At 51.4% G+C, this 20,277-nt stretch overlaps 1 protein-coding gene across 3 annotated transcripts; it reads left to right on the top strand.

The window, feature by feature from the left end:
- The first annotated feature begins 663 nt into the window (after positions 1 to 663).
- Positions 664 to 18,000, top strand: TMEM53 (transmembrane protein 53). 3 transcript variants are annotated; one of them, XM_068966036.1, is made up of 3 exons: positions 664 to 782; positions 12,536 to 12,657; positions 17,268 to 18,000. In XM_068966036.1, the coding sequence occupies exons 1-3, from the start codon at positions 722 to 724 to the stop codon at positions 17,967 to 17,969; spliced, it is 885 nt and encodes a 294-aa protein (XP_068822137.1). In that variant the 5' UTR covers positions 664 to 721; the 3' UTR covers positions 17,970 to 18,000. The 3 variants fall into 3 exon arrangements, with proteins under 3 accessions (XP_068822137.1, XP_068822138.1, XP_068822139.1); XM_068966037.1 differs by having other exon boundaries at positions 17,358 to 18,000; XM_068966038.1 differs by having other exon boundaries at positions 17,361 to 18,000.
- Positions 18,001 to 20,277: the final 2,277 nt, after the last annotated feature.

Here is a 20,277-nt window from a genome sequence, read left to right on the forward strand (position 1 = left end):
AGAGTCCGCTTATTTAACAGATGGTAAGTATATATTTTTAAGTGCGTGGATAAATTTAAGAAAACTTTACTCCCTAACCCCTTATGTCGCGCACGAACAGGGCACTCTCTAAAGTCTTCTCCAGAAGATAGCACCTCCTTTGCATCCTACCCACCTCACCATTCAAAATAATCCTCGACCAACTGGGTGGATCACGGGCTGGCACGCACCCCTGTGGCCGTTTCGTATGGTTTTCTACCTCCAGCCCTCGGAGCTGCGGTTGGTAGAGGTCGGTGGAAGTAGCTAGATGATGCAAGTCAAAGGGCACTGTTGTCCGTCCGGTAGGATAAGACGCGGTTAAGAAAGGAAACCCTGATCCCCAGAAAACGCAACTCTCCCACAGACCCCCTTACCTACACGGGAGGGTGGGGACTCTTCCTGACTGGCGCCTTAGCTGGCCAATACCTAATCCAGACCAAGCGAATTAACCAATGGCCGAGGGTCAGAGATAGAGCCGGGCGGGGCATGGTTGCTAGGGCCTAGCGAGCGGGGTGTGGCGAGAGGCTCGGGAGACACTCGGCAGTTGTTACGGAGAGATGTCACAGAGCGCGGCTCAGGGATTGGGTAGCGTCGAGGGAGGTGGGTGGTGATTGGGCGGTGCCCAGGAGAGGCTTGGGTGAGGTGCAGGCGCGCGAGCGGGAGTTCCGGCCGGAGGCCCAAGCTGAGGGCCGGCTCCTTCACCATGGCTTCAGCCCAGCTGGACTACACCATCGAGATCCCGGATCAACCCTGCCGGAGTCAGGGTATGGAACGAGGGTTGGGTCCAGTCGTGGGTAGGTGACCTAAGGAGTCCGTGGGTTGCAAGCGCAGCTGTGGCCCCGCCCCACTTGTGGCCCCGCCCTCCCGCGGCCCACCTCCTCATAGGGTCCCGCAGGTCCTTAGACTTTGTCGGGTCCAGAGAGCCCCGCCCCTTAGTAAGCCCCGCCCGCAGGGCGCTTTCCCTGTCCCAAACCCGCCCCTCGGAGTCGACACGCCCCCCGCCTACCCCCACCCCCGACCAGGCTGGGGCTCTTTTTTCTGTCTCTTTAGTTCTCAGGTCCAAGCTTTCGCTTCTTTCCCAGTAACTGAAGGCTGCCGAGGACAGGGGACATCCTGATTCCTTTGTTTGGAGTCGGGTTTCCCACTGCTATCCTTTCTTGGCGGTTGTGCTTAGGCGGTTCCACTCGTTATATTCCATCCACTGTTTTCCCCAGGGTCCATGGAGAAGCCCAGGACACAGAACCTTCACCCTTCCCTCCTCTGCACTCTCTTTGGCAGTATAGTTAGCAGAGCCGTCTCTGCTGTGAGTTAGAAGTCGGCTCAAATCCCCACTCCTCCCTTCAGTAGCTGTGTGACCGTTGGTAGGCTTCCAGCTCTTCGATACCCTCATCTGCACAGTTAGGGTACCAACAGTAACCTCCCTCCGACGGTGGTTGGTTGCACAACTGAGATTGTTTGTGTACAGGACCCAGCATAATGCTTGGCACTGAGTCATTTTCGTGATTAGCTTTATTTTTTCCCTACTAGAGATTAGCTTTATTTTTTCCCTATTAGAGAAAGGAGTGTGGCAGGGCCACAGAATTAGTAGCCTGTAGAGCAGGTCTGGATCCCAGGCAGTGTGAGTCGGATTGGGGTTCCAGAGAATGGAAAGTTGGGCCCGGATTGGGAGTGAATTATGGTAGAGGAGCCTTGTCATACAGCCCAGCTCAAGCTGCAGGTCTTGCCTGTCTTACTCCACATCACCTTCACACCTCCAGTCTCACCACCAGCCCCACCTCACCTCTTCTCCTGCCACCCCAGCCATCTTCCCAGTGCAAAACTTTGGTCTTATCACTATCCTAGCTAGAACCCTACAGTGACTATTTTGCCCTCAGGATAAATCAAGTCCTGATTCCTTAACATGGCATTCAAAGTTCTTCATCATTTAGCAGCCCCTGCTTACTTCTTTGTTCACTGTGTCCTTTCCCTGTTCACGTTGAGTTTTGTGTTTCGGCCTCCCCAAGCTGCTTGTGATTGTGCACACTCTTCCTGCTTTTCTCTGCTTCTGCTGTTTCTTCTGTCTGGAATGCCTTTTCCTCTCTGCTGCCCCACTCGGCCCGCTCCCATGTCTGGTTCATTGTTTAACGCTTCTCTCAGATGTTACTTTCTTCAAGAGAGCCTTCCCAGACCCCTTGCATAGCAGCTGTGTTTCTTGGATGGGGTCTAAGAGGGGAGTGCAACCCCTAGGCTCTTGACAGAGCAGGTAGCCCCAGATCAGTTGAATTTCACTAGAGCCAGATCTGTTAGCCAAGGGCTCTTGGGCTTATAGATGTAAAAATCCTTTTGAAAAGTCTTGGCATCAGTGGGAGATGAAGTCAATTAATATTATTACCCTTGGGGACTTCCCTGATGGTTCAGTGGCTAAGACTGCAGGCTCCCAGTGCAGGGGGCAGGGTTTGGTCCCTGATTAGGGAACTAGATCCCGAATGCCACAACTAAAGACCTGGCACATGCTGCAACTAAGACTTGGCACAGTCAAATAAATAAAATGTTAAAAAAAAAAAAACTATTTAAAGTAATTTTTTTAAAGATTATTGCCCTTGGAGCACCTTTAGTTGCAAAGGCCTGGAGCTGCCTCTGTGTGGCCAGGAGGGCAGAAGTTTGTTCCTCAGCCCCAGTGGGCAGCCTTTGCATTTCAGTCCTACCTCTTGCTCTTCTTTGGTTCTGGCAAGTTATTGAACCTCTCTGAGCCTCAGATTCCCCGACTGTAAAATGGAAGTGATAAGAGGCATTGTGAGGGTTAATGAAGTAGTGACTGACCTGGAGCAGGTATGCGTGCTCCTGTGCGTGCTGCCTGACGCGTGCTCTGTCCGTATATTTCTTCCCCTTGTGGCTCTCCCCCCTGCTTCAAGGGGCTGGGTCCTAGAATTGGAAGAAATCTTAGGGGGCCATTTTGTCCTGCATCCTTCTCCTGTCATGAGAGCTTGCTGTTAGCACCAGACCCTTCCCGAACAGGATCCTTCCTCCCACATATCCTGGCCTGTTGGAGGCAACTGGATTGTTAGAAAGCTTCCCTTCCTTGAGCCACAATAGGCCTTCCTGTCACTTCTGCTTTCAGCTCAGCATTTGCTGTGTCCTGGCCGTGGGCTAGTTGCTGGTCTCCTCAGAAGTGACTCACACACAGACTCCCTGCAAGGCCCTGTGCTTCAGGGAGGACTGAGGATTTAGAAGCAGCTGGTTTCACTATGATGTGGTGAGTGCAGGGCTCGGAGGTCGTGGTGGAGACAGAGCAAGGTAGTCTGTCTTCCTCTCTTTTCCAGATGACAGCTTCATCTCTTTTCTCCAAGAGAAATACCCCCAGGGCCTTCAGCTGTTCCTCCTCTGGTGGGGTTCTAATAACCCTCTTCTTATGATTGCCTTCTGCACTGGCTTTGGGTCATCATGCCTTTTCTTCTCCAAGTGCGTACCCCAGAGCCAAACTCGAGGCTGTAGGACCCCTCAGAAGGAAGTGGCAGCGCTGCGACCCCCCACATCTCTTTGCTTCCTGTCTGTAGAGAGCTCCCCTGCAGGCTGATGTGGCTTCACAGAGCGACAGTCTTTGGGGGTCCGGAGATTGTCTCTCTTTTGCACTCACTGTTTAAAGGTGCAGAAGTATGTAGGACAGTCATGTTTGGTTTCTGGAATTGCGTTTCCCCCGTAACTGAGCTTTAGAGCCACAGAGCCTGGCACTGCTGTGAGCTGATAGAGAGGCGAAGAGCTGCCGCTGGCACGCAGTTAGCGGGAAGGCAGCTACAGATCTGGGCCCCTTCATCACTCAGGGTCCTCCTGCTGGAACTCCCACCAGGCAGTTATCTGTGGCTGACTGGGCCTAATAAGGATCATCTGCCTGGTCCTTTGCCGAAGCTGATCCCTTGGCCTGGCATTCCCCTCTCCCCACCCACTCTTCTTTGACCAGTGGTCCCCTAACCCTGCTAATGAGAGTTGGGTATTCTTCTCTCATTTCCTTGGGGAAGGTTCTGTCCTCAGGACCCCCAGTGCAGGGATCCCTGTTGTGTTGTTTGGAGGGTTTGGCTCACTGTTGCGGGAGCCTGGCAAAGAAGATGTGCCCGAAGAGCTGAAGGGAGACATTTGGCAGTGCTCTGGCCCCGCCCGAGGTGCTCTGCCATCCAGGCCAGGGTTGCACTGCCCCTCCTCCCAGCCAGAGACTGGTCAGCCAAGTCCTGCCCCAGGGCCCGTCTGCTGCTTGCGCAGGCACTTCTTAAAGGCATTCTGTTGCTCTCAGGTTCCGTAAACATTTTTACAAATAATTGATTTACAAAATTAATGGGGCTGAGACAAGGGGCTCACTCTTAGCCTTCCGAGGAGTCACAGAGAAGGCAAGCGATAGGTCTGCTGTGAGCCCAAGCTTCATTGTCAGTCTACCCTTGGGCTGAGCGCTGGCTGGGGTTGAAGAACTGAAGAGCTTGTGTTGACCCCCAGGAAGTTTCTCCCAGTGCCAGGGAAACAGTATGGGGTGGACCGTAGTTTGGACCACCATGGTGGGCTGCAGGGGTCAGTGGCTTCCTGGAGAAGAGTGGCCCAGGCTGGACCTGGAGCTGTAGATAGGGAGCAGCAGAAGGTGCAGAGCTGGGGCACTGGGGGACTGAGACGGGCCCAAAGGAGTGGGGCCTTGGCAGGAGGCCGAGGTGTGCTTTCTGGAGCAGGGGTGAGAGAAAACCTCAAGAGCTGTCACACCAAAGAGGCCTCACAGGCCCGGGTGCCGAGTTGAACTAGACTCTTCTGGTCTGTGTGAACCCCAGGGGTGCTTTTTTTTCCTAAACAGAGGAGTTTTGTTCATTTTTTGAATCGTGACCTCTTTTCTTTCATTCATTAATAGAAACCCTTCCTAATTTGTCTGCTATAAAGCCAAGTGTCATGCTAGGCCCTGGATCTGAGCTTCAGACCTCAAGGACCCTTTGCCTGAGATCTCTGTGGTTTCTGTTGGGCTTACACTGTTGACCATGCCCTGCTCACACGCCATGTTCACCAAGAACCCCTCATATGATTTTATTACTCTTTACGACCACCTTGTGAAGTCTGGAGTACTCTTATCCCAGATGAGGAACAGGAGCTCAAGGGAGGTAAAGTGTCTTGCCCCAAGTCATCCCAGGTTCCAACTCAGGAGCCTCACTCCAAAGCCTGTGTATGCATATTTCAGTTGCCATCAGGAAGTGCTGCCTGAATACAGTTCCATTTCTCGGAAACAGTTAAGGACATGCATGAAGAAAGAGATGTCCATTAAAGTACTTTTATAACAGCAAAAGATTAGAAACAACATCATGTCCAATAATGGGAGCTTGGTCACCATAAATTACGAAATATCTATAGCTGCTCTGCAGCCACTAAAAAGAATGGTGTAGAAATATATAAACCGACAGGGAGAGATGTTCACAATATATTGCTAAATGGAAGAAAGCAGATTACAAAGTGGTATGATTCCAATTGTATAAGATATTCATTTTCTACTTTTTCTACAGTGAGCATGCATTCCTTATGAAGTAATAACTTCAATGCATTGAACTCTTTGTGCTAGGGTAAAAATGCTAAGCCCTCAGTAGTCATTTTCTTGTTTAGTCTTATGTACTGTTATCCTCATTTCACAGTTAAGAAAATTAAAGCTTAGAGAACTAGCTCAAGGTCTGTTTCATGGTTATTAGTGGCAGAGACAGAGATTTGAACCCAGATAGGGTTTGTTTATACTGGAGAAGGCAATGGCAACCCACTCCAGTACTCTTGCCTGGCAAATCCCATGGATGGAGGAGCCTGGTAGGCTGCAGTCCATGGGGTCACTAAGAGTCGGACATGACTGAGTGGCTTCACTTTCACTTTTCACTTTCATGCATTGGAGAAGGAAATGGCAACCCACTCCAGTGTTCTTGCCTGAAGAATCCCAGCGACAGGGGAGCCTGGGGGAGTCTCTGGGGTCGCACAGAGTCGGACACGACTGAAGTGACTTAGCAGCAGGGTTTATACGGTAGATAGTCCTAGATACCATGCTACTCTTCTGTACTATTATTCCAAAAGGTTAAGAAAAAGTAAATTTAAAATGAAGTAATTTGGATTAAATATAGGAACTCTAAGACTCTAGAAAGTATTTCTTGGGAGTAAGGGAAATTGAGGATCCTTTAATTCTTTGCATTTTAAGAAGAAAACATAGTTCTTTGTATTCTGAGTCCTGCTTGCTGATGAAAAGCACATAGTGTTCCACAAATCCTTTTTCTTTGTCAGCCTTTTCCTTTGTCTTCCCCACATGCCCCTGGGATATACACAATCTAATTTATGCTCTAGTTTTATGACTTGAACTGTTGTACAATATAGTATGTATCTGTAATTCTTGTATTATCAGTGTCAGTGTCATTTGTTGAGAAAAGTCCAGAGGACAGAGAGCCCCTGCGATTAAATTGTTCTGTGGGGTACTTAAGAAGTGTCAGGCTTGAGAAGCCTTGCCAAGGAACTTCTGGGCATCCATGATCTCTTTGACTTCTTAACCACTATTGACTCTGCTGGATATCCCTCAACCTTCAAAAAAAATTTTTTTTTTAACTCTCATTGCAAAAGTCATACCTATGGATTTTTAGATTGTGAATTTAAAAAATCATGAACAAGACATTGGCTCTAATCCCAGGAATAATTGCTATCAATATCTGATGCTTTTTTTCTATGCATAAGGATGTATAGGTGTGCATGTATGTATGTACATAGGATTCTGTTGTACATATTCTTTGCAACTCACTTTTTCTCTTAATGTGTTATTATTAATTTTTAAAATAATAACAATATTGAGATATAATTCACATTCTGTAAAACTGACCCTTTTACAATGTGTGATTCATTGGTTTTTAGTATGTTCACAGGATTGTACACCCAGCAGCACTATTTAATTTCAGAACATTTTCATCATCTGCAAAAGAAACCCTGAACTATTAGCAGTCTCTCCCCATTTCCCCCTGCCTCCAGCTCCTGGCAGCCCCTCATCTGCTTTCTGCCCTATGGATCTGCCTATTCTGGACATTTCGTATAAATCATATAAATGGGATCATATAATGTATGGTCTTTGTGTCTGGCTTCTTTCACTTAGCAAATGTTTTCAAGGTTCACCCATGTGGTAGCAGTGCCTCATTCCTTTTTATCACCGAGTAGTATTCCATTGAATGGATATACCACACTTTATTCACCCATTTACAGGTGATAGGTATGTGGATTGTATCTGCTTTTTGGCTGTCATGAATATTGCTGCAATGAACATTCAGGTACACATTTTTGTATGGACATATGTTTTCGGTTCTCTTGGGTTTTGTACCTCGGAGTGGAAGTACTGGTTCGTATGGAAACTCCATGCCTAATGTTTTTGAGGAACTGCCAAACTGCTTTCTAAAGTGAATGTACCTTTTTGCACGCTCACCAGCAGTATATGAGGGTTCTGAATTCTTCTTATCCTCAACACTTGGTGTTACCTGACTTTTTGATTATGGCCATCCTAGTGGATCCTAATATACTGTCTCATTGTGGTTTTAATTTTCATTTCCCTGATGACTGTGATGTTGGACATCTTTTCATGTTCTTACTGGCCATTTATACATCATCTTTGGAGAAATGTCTCTTCAAATCTTTTGCCCATTTTTAAAGTTGAGTTATTTGTCTTTTCATTATTGAATTGTGAGTGTTCTTATATATCGTGGATACAAACCCTTACAGATATATGATTTGCAAATATTTTCTCCCATTCTGTCACTTTCCTCAACTTTTTGATGGTATCCTTTGATGTACAAAAGTTTTCAATGCTGGTGGAGTCCTGGTTTGTCTGTTTTTTTTCTAGTATTCCTTTTTCTTTTAGTTATGTCTAAGAAACCATTCCTTAATCCAAGGTCAGAAAGGTTTACTTTTACATTTTCTGCTAAGAGTCTTATAGTTTTAGCTTTTACATTTATGTCTATGGTCTGCTTAAGAGAGTCCTGAATATTTCTGTCATAGATTAAGCATTTTTCTTTCATAGAAGTGGAATCACTAAGTCAAAGATTGCATGTTTTTGAGGCTTTTGCTACACGTACCAGAATTGTTGTGATTCTTTTCTTCCTATCGTTTCCCTCCCCTTCCTACTTGTCTCCCACTGCCCTGGTTCAGGCCTTTACTGTCTATTGTTTTGCGTGTTACAGTCATCTCTGACTTTTCCTAATGGAACCTCTCAGCACAGTGGATGAGCACAGTGGCGTGGTGGTGGTGGTGCTGTGATGGTATAGACGAGGGGCATCTAGCCCTGTCTAGTGATTTAGGGGAGTGGTGAGAAGGGGTTGGAGACGGCATCAAGGGGAACTTCTTGGATGTCAGCAGTGAGCTGACTCAGCAGGGGGCATGGGCATTAGCAAAGCATAAGCATGGATTATCAGCATCTGGGCTTGGGAGTGAGGAGCGTGCGTGCAGTCCTGGAGGCAGGGGGCAATGTGGTGTGGTGTTTCAGAGGTGCATGCTGGCTATACCACTTCCTGGCTCTATGTTTTTGGGGAGAGAGACTTCTTCTCTCTGTGTTTTAGTTTTCTCATCTGTAAAATGGGATAGCAATAATAGTTAACTCCTAGGATGGTGGAGAGACCAAATGAGGCAGCATGTGTTGAGGTTCTGACTTTGGTGGCCAGTCCGTGAGGAGGAGCAGGTGGAAGAGGTCAGTGCTGGATCTGTTGATGTACAGAGAAAACCAAATATACAAGTTTGGAGCTCAGTGGAAAGAGATTTGGTTAAGACTGGGGGGCTTTTTTTTTTTTTTTTTTTTACCCAGGGGGCCAGCGGGATAATGGTGATGACCACCTGGGTTTGGAATCTAGCTCCACTGCTTATTAGCTGTGTAACTTTGACCAATTATTTATTATCTTTGTGGTTTAGTTTTTCATCAGTAAAATGAGACCAATAATAGTACCTTGTTCATAGGATTGTTGTGAAGATTAAATGAGTTGATATATAAAGTGCTTAGGGACTTCCCTGGGGGTCCAGTGGTTAAGACTCTGTGCTCCCAATGCAGGGGGCCAGGGTTTGATCCCTAGTCAGGAAACTAGATCCCACATGCTGCAACTAAGACTCAGTACAGCCAAATAAATAAATAAATAAATAAATAAATAAATAAATATATTTAAAGGGCTTAGAATAGTATCTGATACAATTCTCTTTTTGCTGTTATTGTTTTTCTTGGTGATGGGAAAGAGGGGCAGAAGGAGATGCGAAATTCAGAGAAGTTTTTGACGGTTTAGGACTGAGGTGGGTTTGATTGCCTGTGCAGGGCTGTGGTCAGTCTTGGTGTAGAAATGGGAGATGGGGGCCAGTGCCTGAGTATTCAGTGCCTGAGGGGCAGTGGTCAGAGGCTGGGAGATGTCAGCAGCAGGAAGGGGAGAGGGTGGTGACCAACGGGAGGAACATAAAAGGAGCAGGGGCTCCTACAGAGGGTGGAGGAATCACGGGATCTGGATGTGGCAATTACTTTTATTACTCTGGAAAGGGCAACGGGTAACAAGAGGAATGCCAGCTCTTTCTCCTTGGATCCATCCTTCACTTTGCAGGCACGTACGTGTTCATTCATTCAGCACGTTTCTGCTGAGTGCCTGGACAGGCCAGCTACAGTCCTGGGCACCAGGAATGTGGCAATAAGTGTGACAAACCTAGTTCCTGCCTTCAGGGACCCTGCTGGCTGAGGGGTGACAGATGTTATTCAAATAATTGTGCAAGTCTTTAATCAGTATAGATTGGATCTTGCGACCCCCCCTAGTTCCAGAATCTATTCGTTCTCCACTGCTCCGAATAAAATCCTGACTCATAAGCATGGCCTGGGGGCCTTGCAGGATCAGGCCCCCCATTCCCACTCTTAGCAGCTCTCCTGCCCACTGTTGTTCCCTCATCCAGGCTTCTAGCCTCCCAGGACTGCTTGCTGTGCCCCAGAGTGACTGTAACATCTCCATCACCTCCTGCCCCTGCTCATGCCCTCTTTCTACCTGGCATGCTCCTATGGTCCTTCAAGACCAGCACAGCAAACATGTCACCATCACTCTCTCAGCCGTGGTCTCAGAGCACCTTGGACTTTTCTGGATGATAGCACTTCATGTCTAGAATCTGAATGGGTAGCATGGCTCCAGTGGGAGGAGGTCATGACAGAGCTCCAAGTTAGGAGGGGCGTCCTGGGAGGAGACTGTGTTGGGGGAATGGGAGATGCCCGTGGGTAGGAGGGGCACCTTGCGGTTCAGGAGAGGCGGCCTTGAGTGCCTGGCTGGAGTGGGGGCACCAATTCCCTCCTTTTAGGAACCTTACGAAAAGCTTGGGCTCTGGGAAGAGGCAGCGTGTCCAGCGTGTCCGTGTTCTGAGTTTCTTCATGAGAGGCGTGTCTGGTGAAGTCATTCCTACCTGAGTTGGTGAATCCAAGGGTGTCAGGAAAATCTGAGGTGGAACAAAGTGGAGTTGTAGAGCCCAGCCGTGGCGGGAGGGGCAGGTCGGAGAGCCAGTGGAAGTGTCTGAACCTTCCCTGTCTGGGAATGCACCACCCCTGCTGGTCAGGGCAGTCACCAGGGGATGTGACCTCGCTCAGCCGCCTTCTCTCTATTTGAGATGAACTTCCTAACCCGTTGCTGATATTTTGGTGGTGGTACCTAGAGGGGAGCACCATAGGGAAGTGCTGGGGGAGGGGAGTTCATACTCAGACAGTTGCATGGAAGTTAGGGAGTCTCCCTGGGGCAGGTCTCAGAGATCCAGTGGCTGGACCTCAGATGGTCAAAGGTAGATCCAAATGGTAGCTGTCGATCACCACCCATGAGGTGGCTGCAGCCCGAGCCTTGTGGGTAGCCATCACCAGCAACGCTGGGCTTCTGCAGAGAAAGGCCAGTGCAGGCGAACCACTGCCCTGGCCAAGGACCAGGCCAAGACAGTTGGAGACAGTATTTTGAGTGGCCTGACTTAGAGCTGTGGAACCATCCCTCTTTTTGGAGGCCAAGGTCAGTGTCAGGGGAGCCTGGGAGGGCTGGCAGGGGTCAGCATGGGACTGAGGCGCTGGCAGCTCCTGCTCCAGGCTGAATTGTAGCCCAGCCCTGGATCCCCGTGGGCACGGGCAGTTAATCTCTAAAGGCCAGAGTCGCCACCGCCGGAGAGCAGAAACACTGAACTTTTCAATCACATTAATTTCCACAGGAAATTGTTGTCTTCCTTTTGTCCAAAGGTTAGTGATTTATGTTTACCATCCTCTTAACTGGCCTTGAAATTTACTGTTGCCAGGTCACCACCAGCATCTATAAATCTCGGTGGCAGCTGAGCATAGCCAAGTGGCTTGATCCTTGGAAGAGTAAACTCTGGCCCTTTCAGGAGGGCAGATAACTGGCAACAGACAGTCCCTGGACAGAAGTCACCCCGAGGGGTGTGAGTACTTCCTTGGTGGGGAGAATGAGAGGAGGCCTGACTGACAGGGTTGCGGGGAGGCCTCCAGAAGCGGCCATGGAGGAGGCAGCTGGCCTGTGCCTCGGCGCATCAGGGGAGGAGATGCACTTCTGGTGGTGGACGGGGCTGGCGGCCCAGAGCACCTCCAGTGGGTTAGTTAGGGTGGGGAGTCGGGGCCGGCTTCCCCGCTCTGCACTCCCTGTGTTTCCTTAGGCAAGCAGCTTAACCACTCTGTGCCTCAGTTTCCTCATCTGTAATAATATTCCCTGTAGTGTGCTGTGAGGATTAAATCTCAGTAAATACTAACTGTTATTATTCTCTGTCAGGACAGGGTTTGGTTTGGTAGGGGCCCCCAGAGTCGGTCTGCTTCACTTCCCCACCTGCACTGCCCTATCGATTTCTCTTTAAAACCCTCTTCTTCCATCTGTCCGTGGAATTAGAACAGGGGCTGGCCAACTTTTTTTCTGTAAAGGGCTGTACCTTAACCCTTAGACTTTGTGAACTGTGTGGTCTCTGTTGCAGCTACTCAACTCTGCTGTTTCAGCTTGAAAGCAGCCATAGACATTATGTAAATGAATGAGCTGGGCTGTGTTCCAATAAAACTTTATTTGTGGACGTTTACATTTCATGATTTTCACACCATAAAATCTTCTTTTGATTTTTTTTTTGTCCTAAAACTATTTTAGAATGTAAAAAGCACTTTTATCTTTAGCTCAAAGGTCATATGAAAACAGATCATGGGGTTGAATTCCGCCCATGGCTTGTGTTACTATCTATGGTATGCTGATCCCAGGATTAGAAGGTGAAATTGCACGGAGGAAGTGTTTCTTCATTTTTCTCACCTGGGCTGTGTCTCTGAAAGAAAAGAAAGGGGCCCTCAGGTGGCTTTTTCTGGTTACCCTGCAGTGCCATCTGAGAAGCCTGAAAGCCAGCTGAAGTGAAGGAGAGAGGAAGGAGCCTCCCAGGCACCTGAGGCACAGGGGCTGGAAGGATGCCTAGGCCTGGCCCCTGGCGCTTCCCTGCCACCGGCGCTGGATGGGCCAGTCACCCCATCCCACACACTAACTGCACGGCTGACCATCCTACACTGCTTGTGTTTCAGAGGACAGCCCCGACGAAGGTGGAAAGGAGGCTGGGACTCGACTGCCTTTGGTGATTCTCTTGGGCTGGGGAGGCTGCGCCGACAAGAACCTGGCCAAGTACAGCGCCATCTATCACAAAAGGGTGAGTACTGCGGGCGTGTGGACTCCCAGTGCTCTGGGCCCCCTCTGGAGGTGCGCTCTCAGCCTTGGCTGCCCTCATCTCCAGGCTGCCCTCATCTCCGGGCTGCCCTCATCTCCAGGCTGCCATGGAAGCTGACCACCAGTCAGGGGCCAGACAGGCCTGGGAATGGCACCAGGACTGGCCTGTGAGGAAGATGCTGGGCCCATGGGGACTTGGGCAGGATTATCACCCTTTGCAGCCAACTCTGTGGCCTGGTCTGTCCCCTCCAGCCCCCTGACCTCCCGCTTCCTTCCTCCCCAAGCCCCAAGGTGGCAGATCATCCCCACTGTGCTCCCGACTGAGGCGTCAGCCCAGACCTCAAATCTTTCTGGGCTGGTGCTGCCTTTCTGGGTGTGTGCTGGGCCGGGTGTGCTGGGCATAGTGTGGACTCCTGGGGACTCCTTCTTGTCTCACCAGGAGAGTCTTAGGGTTGAGCATGGCACCTTCATGTTTCCAGGGTAGAAGCGTCTTCTAGAGAAGAATTCGGGCCTGAAGTTTCCTTGCTTCATCTCAGGCCTCACGAGAGTTGGATATAGAGGTTACGGTGATTGGAGCGAGCCTTGGGAGGGCCTCTTATACCTGAGTACCCCTTTCACAGCTTTGGCCACTGGCCTGGCCCTGCCCTCCTCTCCCAGGCCTCCCAAGGGAGGGGGGCAGTACAGACCACTCCCCACCCCACTCCAGCCGCCAGCTGCAAGCCCTGCACTGAGGAGGCGCGGCAATCATCTGGGAGAAGGGCCAGCTAGGGCCCCCTCCCTCAGCCTCCCTCCACTGACCCAGGTCTGCGCTGTGCCCAGGTGCGTGGTGGCGCTGGAATAGGACGGGAGTCGGAGGCCTCCCCTCAGCCAGCAAGCCTGGCGCCCTGGCATCGCCTTACTCCTTAAGTAGTTTCAGCTGCTCTGAACTCCGCTCCCCGGGCGAGGCCGCGTTGTCTGGCTTCTCCATTAGACTAAGACCCTTGAAGGCAGGCGGAGGCCAAGAAATAGGTGAGTGTGGCCAGAACAGAGGACAAAAGGAAGGGCAAGTGTGAAGAGAAGAGTCTGGGAGGGTCCTCTGGGGATTTAGGCTGGGGTGTGATGTTAGACTCGTGCTTCTCAGAGTCCTTCCCTGCCGAATGGAGAAAGGATTGGGGAGGCCAGGGCTGGAGGTCGCGAAGTGGGATTGTCGCAGTGGCTGGAACCTTGAGGCTGGTGGTGCCGGTGGAGGGAAGTTAATGGATCAAGGGGCTTGTCAGGAGGCACAGTGATCGGTGGATGAGAGACTGGGAGTGGGCACGGGCATAGGTGGGGTCCAGGGTAATGCCAGGCTTCTGGCTGCAGCTGCTCCCTGGTAGAGGTGGGTATGTCCTTTGACACAGGGAGTACTAGAAGAGACGCCTTAGGCTCTGGGCTGGATGAGATTCCTCCAGGGAGTGTGTAGAGAGCAGGGAGAAGAGGCCAAGCTCTGAGGAGCAGGAGATAAAGAGGATCCACCATGGGAAGGAGAGGCCACAGGAAGAGAAATAAACTCAGGGGAGCATGACTGAATCCAGAGGAAGAGAGTCTTAGGGAAATGGGCCGGTGACGAGGGAGACAGGAAGGACATTCTTGGGGTGGAAGGCACAGGGAGGAAGTGATGGAGTGGAGAGGAAAAAAGGATCCCAGGGAAGGCAGAGAGGTTGAGGGGGCAGGGCTGCTTGTTGGGGGTCACCTGGGAAAGGAAGGGGTACTTTTACCTTCTGGTCAGAAGGATGAATGGGGGTAGAGAAGAAATTTTTCTAACCCCCAACTCCTAATACTTCATTATTTAAAAGAAAATAAAAGCATTATATTCTACCCCCCGGAGATGTCCTCTATTTAGCATCAGTATGTGTCCTTTCAGCTTTTCTTCTGTGTGTCTTTTCTTTACCTAGATGAGATTTCTTGAATACTCTGTTTTCGTATCCTGCTTTTTTTGGACTGTGATTTCCACTGTCCCATGTTAATATATTCTAATCTCATCAAGTCTCCAGTCCATGGTCAGAGTCTCTGATAGTCGCCAAAGTGTCCTTTAAAGTGCTGATTTTCCTGAACCACCAGCATCCAGGATCACCCATTGCATCTTGTTATTTTGTTCCGTAAACCTCTTTTGTCTAGAACAGTCCATTTTTTCCTGATGTTGTTACTGAAGAGCCAGAGAGTTTGTTGTTTTTTTTTTGGTGACACCACGTGGCATGCGGGATCTTAGTTCCCTGACCAGAGAACTACCCTAGAATGACTTCCTCAGAGTGCGGAGTCTTAACCACGGGACCACCAAGGAGGTGCCGGAGAGTCTTCCTAAGAGCTTGTGATACCAAATGCTGCTGGAAGGAAAGTACAACAGAGGCTGAAAGGCGTCATGGGATGGAGCGCTTCGGGAGGATGTGGGCGACCTTGGTAAGAGCAGCGCAGCTGTCAGAGTGGAGTCCGTGGGAGGGGGACCAAGGAGAGAGGGTGACTGTCCAGGTTTGTCTAGGAAGGTGAAGAGAGGGTGGGACAGATTTAGCGAGGAACATGATGTAAAGGCAGAGGCTTTAGTGTTTTTTATTAACGAGATCGGTTTGTGCAGGAATCTGGAGTGAGGAAGAGACTGAGAATACAGGAGGTGAGGACGAATGGAGCAGGCTGGGAGTGAGCGAGTGTGGAGGTGGAGAGATGGGTGGCTTCCAGGGAGAGACAGGAGATTGGGATCTGATGGGCGCAGGGGCTTCTGGGAGCCTCTGACTAGAAGCAGCAGAGGTGGAAGCGTCAAAGTGAGGCCCAGGGAGGCTCCATGCACACTCTGCGCAGGAGCGTTGGGCATTCATAAGGCCCGCTGTGTGTGTGCGCCCACCGGCAACCTGGAGGTAGAGCGTGCGCACGCCCTCAGAGACGGCACAGTCACACGCACGAATGAGTTCATGCCTACGCCAGCAGGTAGTTCTGCATGGGAATGCTTCTGGGGAGGAGTGTGTGTGTTGCGTGTATGTGCCCATGCGTGTGTGTGCATTCCTGAAGGTGGTGTGTGTGCTTGCGGCTGTGCTCTGGCAGTTGTATGCACTTCACAGGTGGTGCAGTGGGTACCCTAGTGCATGGTGGGAGTCATGGGCATCTGCGTCTAAGGGGTGTGAGATAGAGAGGCTGTGTTTAGTCCAGGAGTTGCGTGTGTGTGGTGGTGGTGTGGAGTGTGTTTGTATTCATTGGCAGTGTGTGTGTAGGTTGAAGGTGGGTGGAAAGACATTTCACACCCCACTGGGGAGCTGGAGCAGAGCGCTTTGTGAAGTTTTCCAGAGCTGTGGGGCCAGGTGGCACCCGCGACCCCTCTGTGCAGTCTTGGGAAGAGTGGTAAGGTCTGCTAGGGCCTTGGCGACAGCACAGCCAGGAGGACCCGTGGCTCACGTGATCTCAGTCAGCCAGAGGGGAGGTCAGGGGGCTGTGGCAGGGTAACCTCCGCTGACTGTCTTTTTGGCTCTGGGTCATTCAGGTACTGCGCCCATATAATTTTCTCCTTGTTATTACTCCTGCCACCACGAATGACTGCTCTTCTTAGCTGGAACTCTGTGCCAAGTGCTGTTCGGGGGCACTGGAGATACTTTTTTTTTCTTCATTTAATTATACTGTAATCCCATGAATTGGATGTCGTCCCAGCTTACAGAAGGGAACACAAACTCAGAAAGATGGGTTAAATTGCTTGTCATCTATACTGTTTATAGATGCTGGTCCCAGGAACTGAGCCCAGAACTGTCTGACCCCAGGGCCTGCCTAACTCAGAGTCCCCTGACAAAGAGCCCTGTGTGTCTGGCGCGCATTAATGGCAGAGGGTTAGGACTCGGGGTGGCTCTGGTCGCCTTCTCTAACTGGCCTAGAAGGGGACCTGGGTGAGGACCTTGAGGTGTTCTTTGAGCCACGCGTCGAGGGGTACAGAGGCCTAGAGATTTTTAGCTATTTTAGAATTTGAGGAATAATGTGTTTACTGTACTTGGAATTTCAGGGAGAGTGAGGAGTGATCCCAGGCTTCAGAACCAGACAGGACCCTGCGAGGAAGGTGGCAGTGGCCAGACTGATGCCTTGTGGCCCAGCTCATGAGTGGCCTCTAGTGGTTAAGGCTGGGCCTGCAGGCGTATCTTGGGTGCTGGGTCTCCTGGGGGTACCTGCTTGTCCCTGGGAGGCAGGGACCGTGCAGAGCAGAGTGGCTGCAGCAGGGAGTCGCCAGGCAGTGAGGCCTTAAGTCTGCCAGAGTTGATCAGATGTGCGTACAAGGTCGTGGGTGGGAGGGAGACAGCAGACCAAAGTGAGAAGGCTTCCTTCTGGTCAGCCCAGAGGCCTCCAAAGCGAGCTCTGGGCTCTAGGCCTCAAGGGCTTGGCCAGCATGAAGCGATTATTCCACAAATGGGCCTGGAGTGGCCCTTCCCCTCTGGGAGGCACCTGTGTCTAGGAGAGGTGAGAGTGCACCTAGGCTGCAGCAGGGCCTGGAGGACTTCCAGCTTATGGGCCTGTGGAAGTGAGAGCTGCTGGACCCCTCTGACCTTAGCTGGTCGCTGCCTCTCCTCCCTACCCCATCCCCGAGGACCAACCGGGCCTCTCTCCTCTCCCCAGGGCTGCATCGTGATCCGATACACAGCCCCCTGGCACATGGTCTTCTTCTCCGAGACCCTGGGCATCCCTTCACTTCGTGTCTTGGCCCAGAAGCTGCTTGAGCTGCTCTTTGATTACGAGGTTGAGAAGGAGCCCCTGCTCTTCCACGTCTTCAGCAACGCTGGCGTCATGCTGTACCGATATGTGCTGGAGCTGCTGCAGACCCACCGGCGCTTCTGTCACCTGCGTGTGGTGGGCACCATCTTTGACAGCGGTCCCGGGGACAGCAACCTGCTGGGGGCTCTGCGGGCACTGGCGGTCGTCCTAGAGCACCGGCCTGCTGCGCTCCGCCTGCTGCTCCTGGTGGCCTTCGCCCTGGTGGCCTTCCTGTTCCATGTCCTGCTCGCGCCACTCACCGCCCTCTTCCACACGCACTTCTATGACAGGCTGCTCGACGCAGCCTCTCGCTGGCCCGAGCTCTACCTCTATTCCAGGGCCGACGAGGTGGTCCTGGCCCGGGACGTGGAGCGCATGGTGGAGGCACGCCTGGCACACCAGGTCCTGGTGCGCTCCGTGGACTTCGTGTCGTCTGCACACGTCAGCCACCTCCGTGACTACCCTACTTACTACACTACCCTCTGTGTCAACTTCATGCACAGCTGTGTCCACTGCTCAGGTCCTTGCCCTCCCCACCTCACCTCTGCTCCAGAAATAAATGCCTGACTCTTCCCTACAACCTACATCCATGGGTGGGGTCCTCTGCTGGTACAGCTCCCTGCAGCTCTCGGGGTCTTTGTGGTCCCTCTGTCCTGGGGGACCATGTCGGTCTGTTTACCCCAGGATCCTGGGGGCAGTAGTGCCTGTGCAGGTCTCTGCAGGAGCCTTGCAGCTCTTGTGTTTGCTAAGTGCAACAGTCAGGCTGCTGGTTCCTGTGGCATTTAGGCTGTGAAGGGTTAATAAAGCTGGGGGTGGGGTGAGGCTAAGCCCCAGCATTGATCTTTGATTCCTTGAATGGAAGGTGAGCTTTGCAGGGAGGTGTCAGAAGGTAGGGGAAGGTTGGGGCAGGGGCTGTGATCTGTGCTCCCAGGACCTGGAAGGGCAGGCAAAGCCCCCTCAAGCCTGGAGCACCATCCCCTAGGATCCCACTTGGCAGTTCACTCAGGCTTCTCATTGCCAGGGAGTCTGAGGTGGAAGCCATATGGGGAGCTGACAGGTGGGGGATCTGTCCAAGATCTACTACCCTTTGCCAGAAAGCCACTGGACCCAGGGAAGTTGCAAGATGTGTGTGCAGTGGGCAGATGCTGTGGGGAGCAGGAAGACAGCAGCCCCAGATGGGAGCTGGGACAAGCTGAGTCAGGAGTCCTGCAGACCAGAACCATTGGCCTTCATCTCCTTGAGGGAGACCCACTTGGATCCTCTGTAGACAGGAGCAGTGGCTTCAGCCTTAGAATTTTGTATCATCTATCATCCTGTAAGTCACTGCTGCACAATATTGGCACATAGTAGGCATTCAATAAATATGTGTTGATTGATTGAGCTTACTGTGGTGATCCCTTCCCAGGTGGCGCTGGTAGTAAAGAACCCGCCTGGCAAAGCAGGAGACATGAGGCACAGGTTCCATCCCTGGGTCGGGAAGATCCCCTAGAGGAAGGCATGGCAACCCACTTTAGTATTCTTGCCTGGAGAATCCCATGGACAGAGGAGTGAGCCTGGCGGGCTACAGTCCATAGGGTCACAGTGAGTCAGACATGACTGAAGTGACTTAGCACACTGTGGTGATCAAGGGACTTGGCCAGGGATGGGCTTTGAAAGTTTGACAGTCAGTGAAGGAGATGGCTGGAAGAGCTCTGGGTGGGAGCTGACCCTGACAGTCTCAGGGCTGATGCACCTCCTGTCTCCAGAGCTCAGCTCTCCCTGCATGGCCTCAGCCCTGTGGGATGGCCCCTCAGCTGCTGCAGCCCGTTCCTACTCTGTGTGGCTGCATTCCTAGCCATGGCCAACAGGTGGCAGTGCTGCCTGTGCCATGAGATGGAACTCAAGTCTCCCACAGCAGGGCAGGTTTCACGCCCTCACTCTGGGTTAATGTCTTCTATTAGAGAGCATTTGGCCCCCGGGGGTGAAAGTAACCAGCCATCAAGGACTTACTGAGTCCAAGGCAGGGAGAGGGGAGAGTAGAAATCCGATAGGAGCCAGCCTGATGGGAACTGGGCATCGTCCACTTCTCTTCTAAACCCTCCACTGTCACGAGCTGCTCTGCTCAGGCCACATACATTTTCCTAGAGACTTGGGCTCCAGGATCCTTGCTTTCAGAATATTTGGTGCCATCAAGCTGGGCCTGGCACTGTGAAGGGCCTTCACTGGACTCCAACCAGGGTGATTTGTCGTTTGGGTGCAGAGGTGGGCAGGAACTGGCAACTGGACCTGATTCTATAGTATTCACTGCGCATGCCAGAGATGGGTGTGTCTAAGATTTGGGAGGCGGGGTCTGGTGTGTGAGAACATGTGAAGGAAAGGAGTCTGGAATCATGAAGATACTCTGGGGTGTTGAATTTTAGCAGAATCTTCTGTCAAAACAAGCTTTCTGTGGTGGGCAAGACCTCCTCTGCAGCTCTGAGCACCTGCCCGAGCACCCAGTTGCTCACTCCCTGGTACTGGTCAGCCATGGGGATCACCACTTGACCAAGCTCCATCTCAAGTGCTGGCTGCCCAGCCTCAGTTCCCTGACTTGAGGGTCCACCTTGGATAAAGGGGGTTCTTATTGTTCATTTATCTGGGCAGTAGCTATAGCAGGCAGTGGTCACTAGGATGGAAAGCAGACGCCGCCACAGGGGACTAAGATGGTGACTTTGGTCCCTGGATCACTTCAAGGGACTAGAAAGGGACAGAGGTTTGGGGATTATGTTTTCACTTGAGCTTACAGCCTGTTCCAGCCCTAGACCAGGGGATAGAGCTTGCATCCCCTCGGTACCCCCAAGCTCTGACCTCTCCTGTGATTAATGAGCTGACGATTCTGCATCGATAAGGAATTAAC

The sequence above is a fragment of the Capricornis sumatraensis genome, chromosome 2, assembly GCF_032405125.1.
Source record: "Capricornis sumatraensis isolate serow.1 chromosome 2, serow.2, whole genome shotgun sequence".
Taxonomy (NCBI): domain Eukaryota; kingdom Metazoa; phylum Chordata; class Mammalia; order Artiodactyla; family Bovidae; genus Capricornis; species Capricornis sumatraensis.

What these genes read in the sequence shown, in the direction of transcription:
- TMEM53 (XM_068966036.1), top strand. Translation starts at nt 722, where the DNA reads ATGGCTTCAGCCCAGCTGGACTACACCATCGAGATCCCGGATCAACCC. An exon ending in TCAACCCTGCCGGAGTCAGG is followed by an intron (nt 783 to 12,535) that starts GTATGGAACGAG and finishes CTTGTGTTTCAG; the next exon opens with AGGACAGCCCCGACGAAGGT. An exon ending in GCGCCATCTATCACAAAAGG is followed by an intron (nt 12,658 to 17,267) that starts GTGAGTACTGCG and finishes TCCTCTCCCCAG; the next exon opens with GGCTGCATCGTGATCCGATA.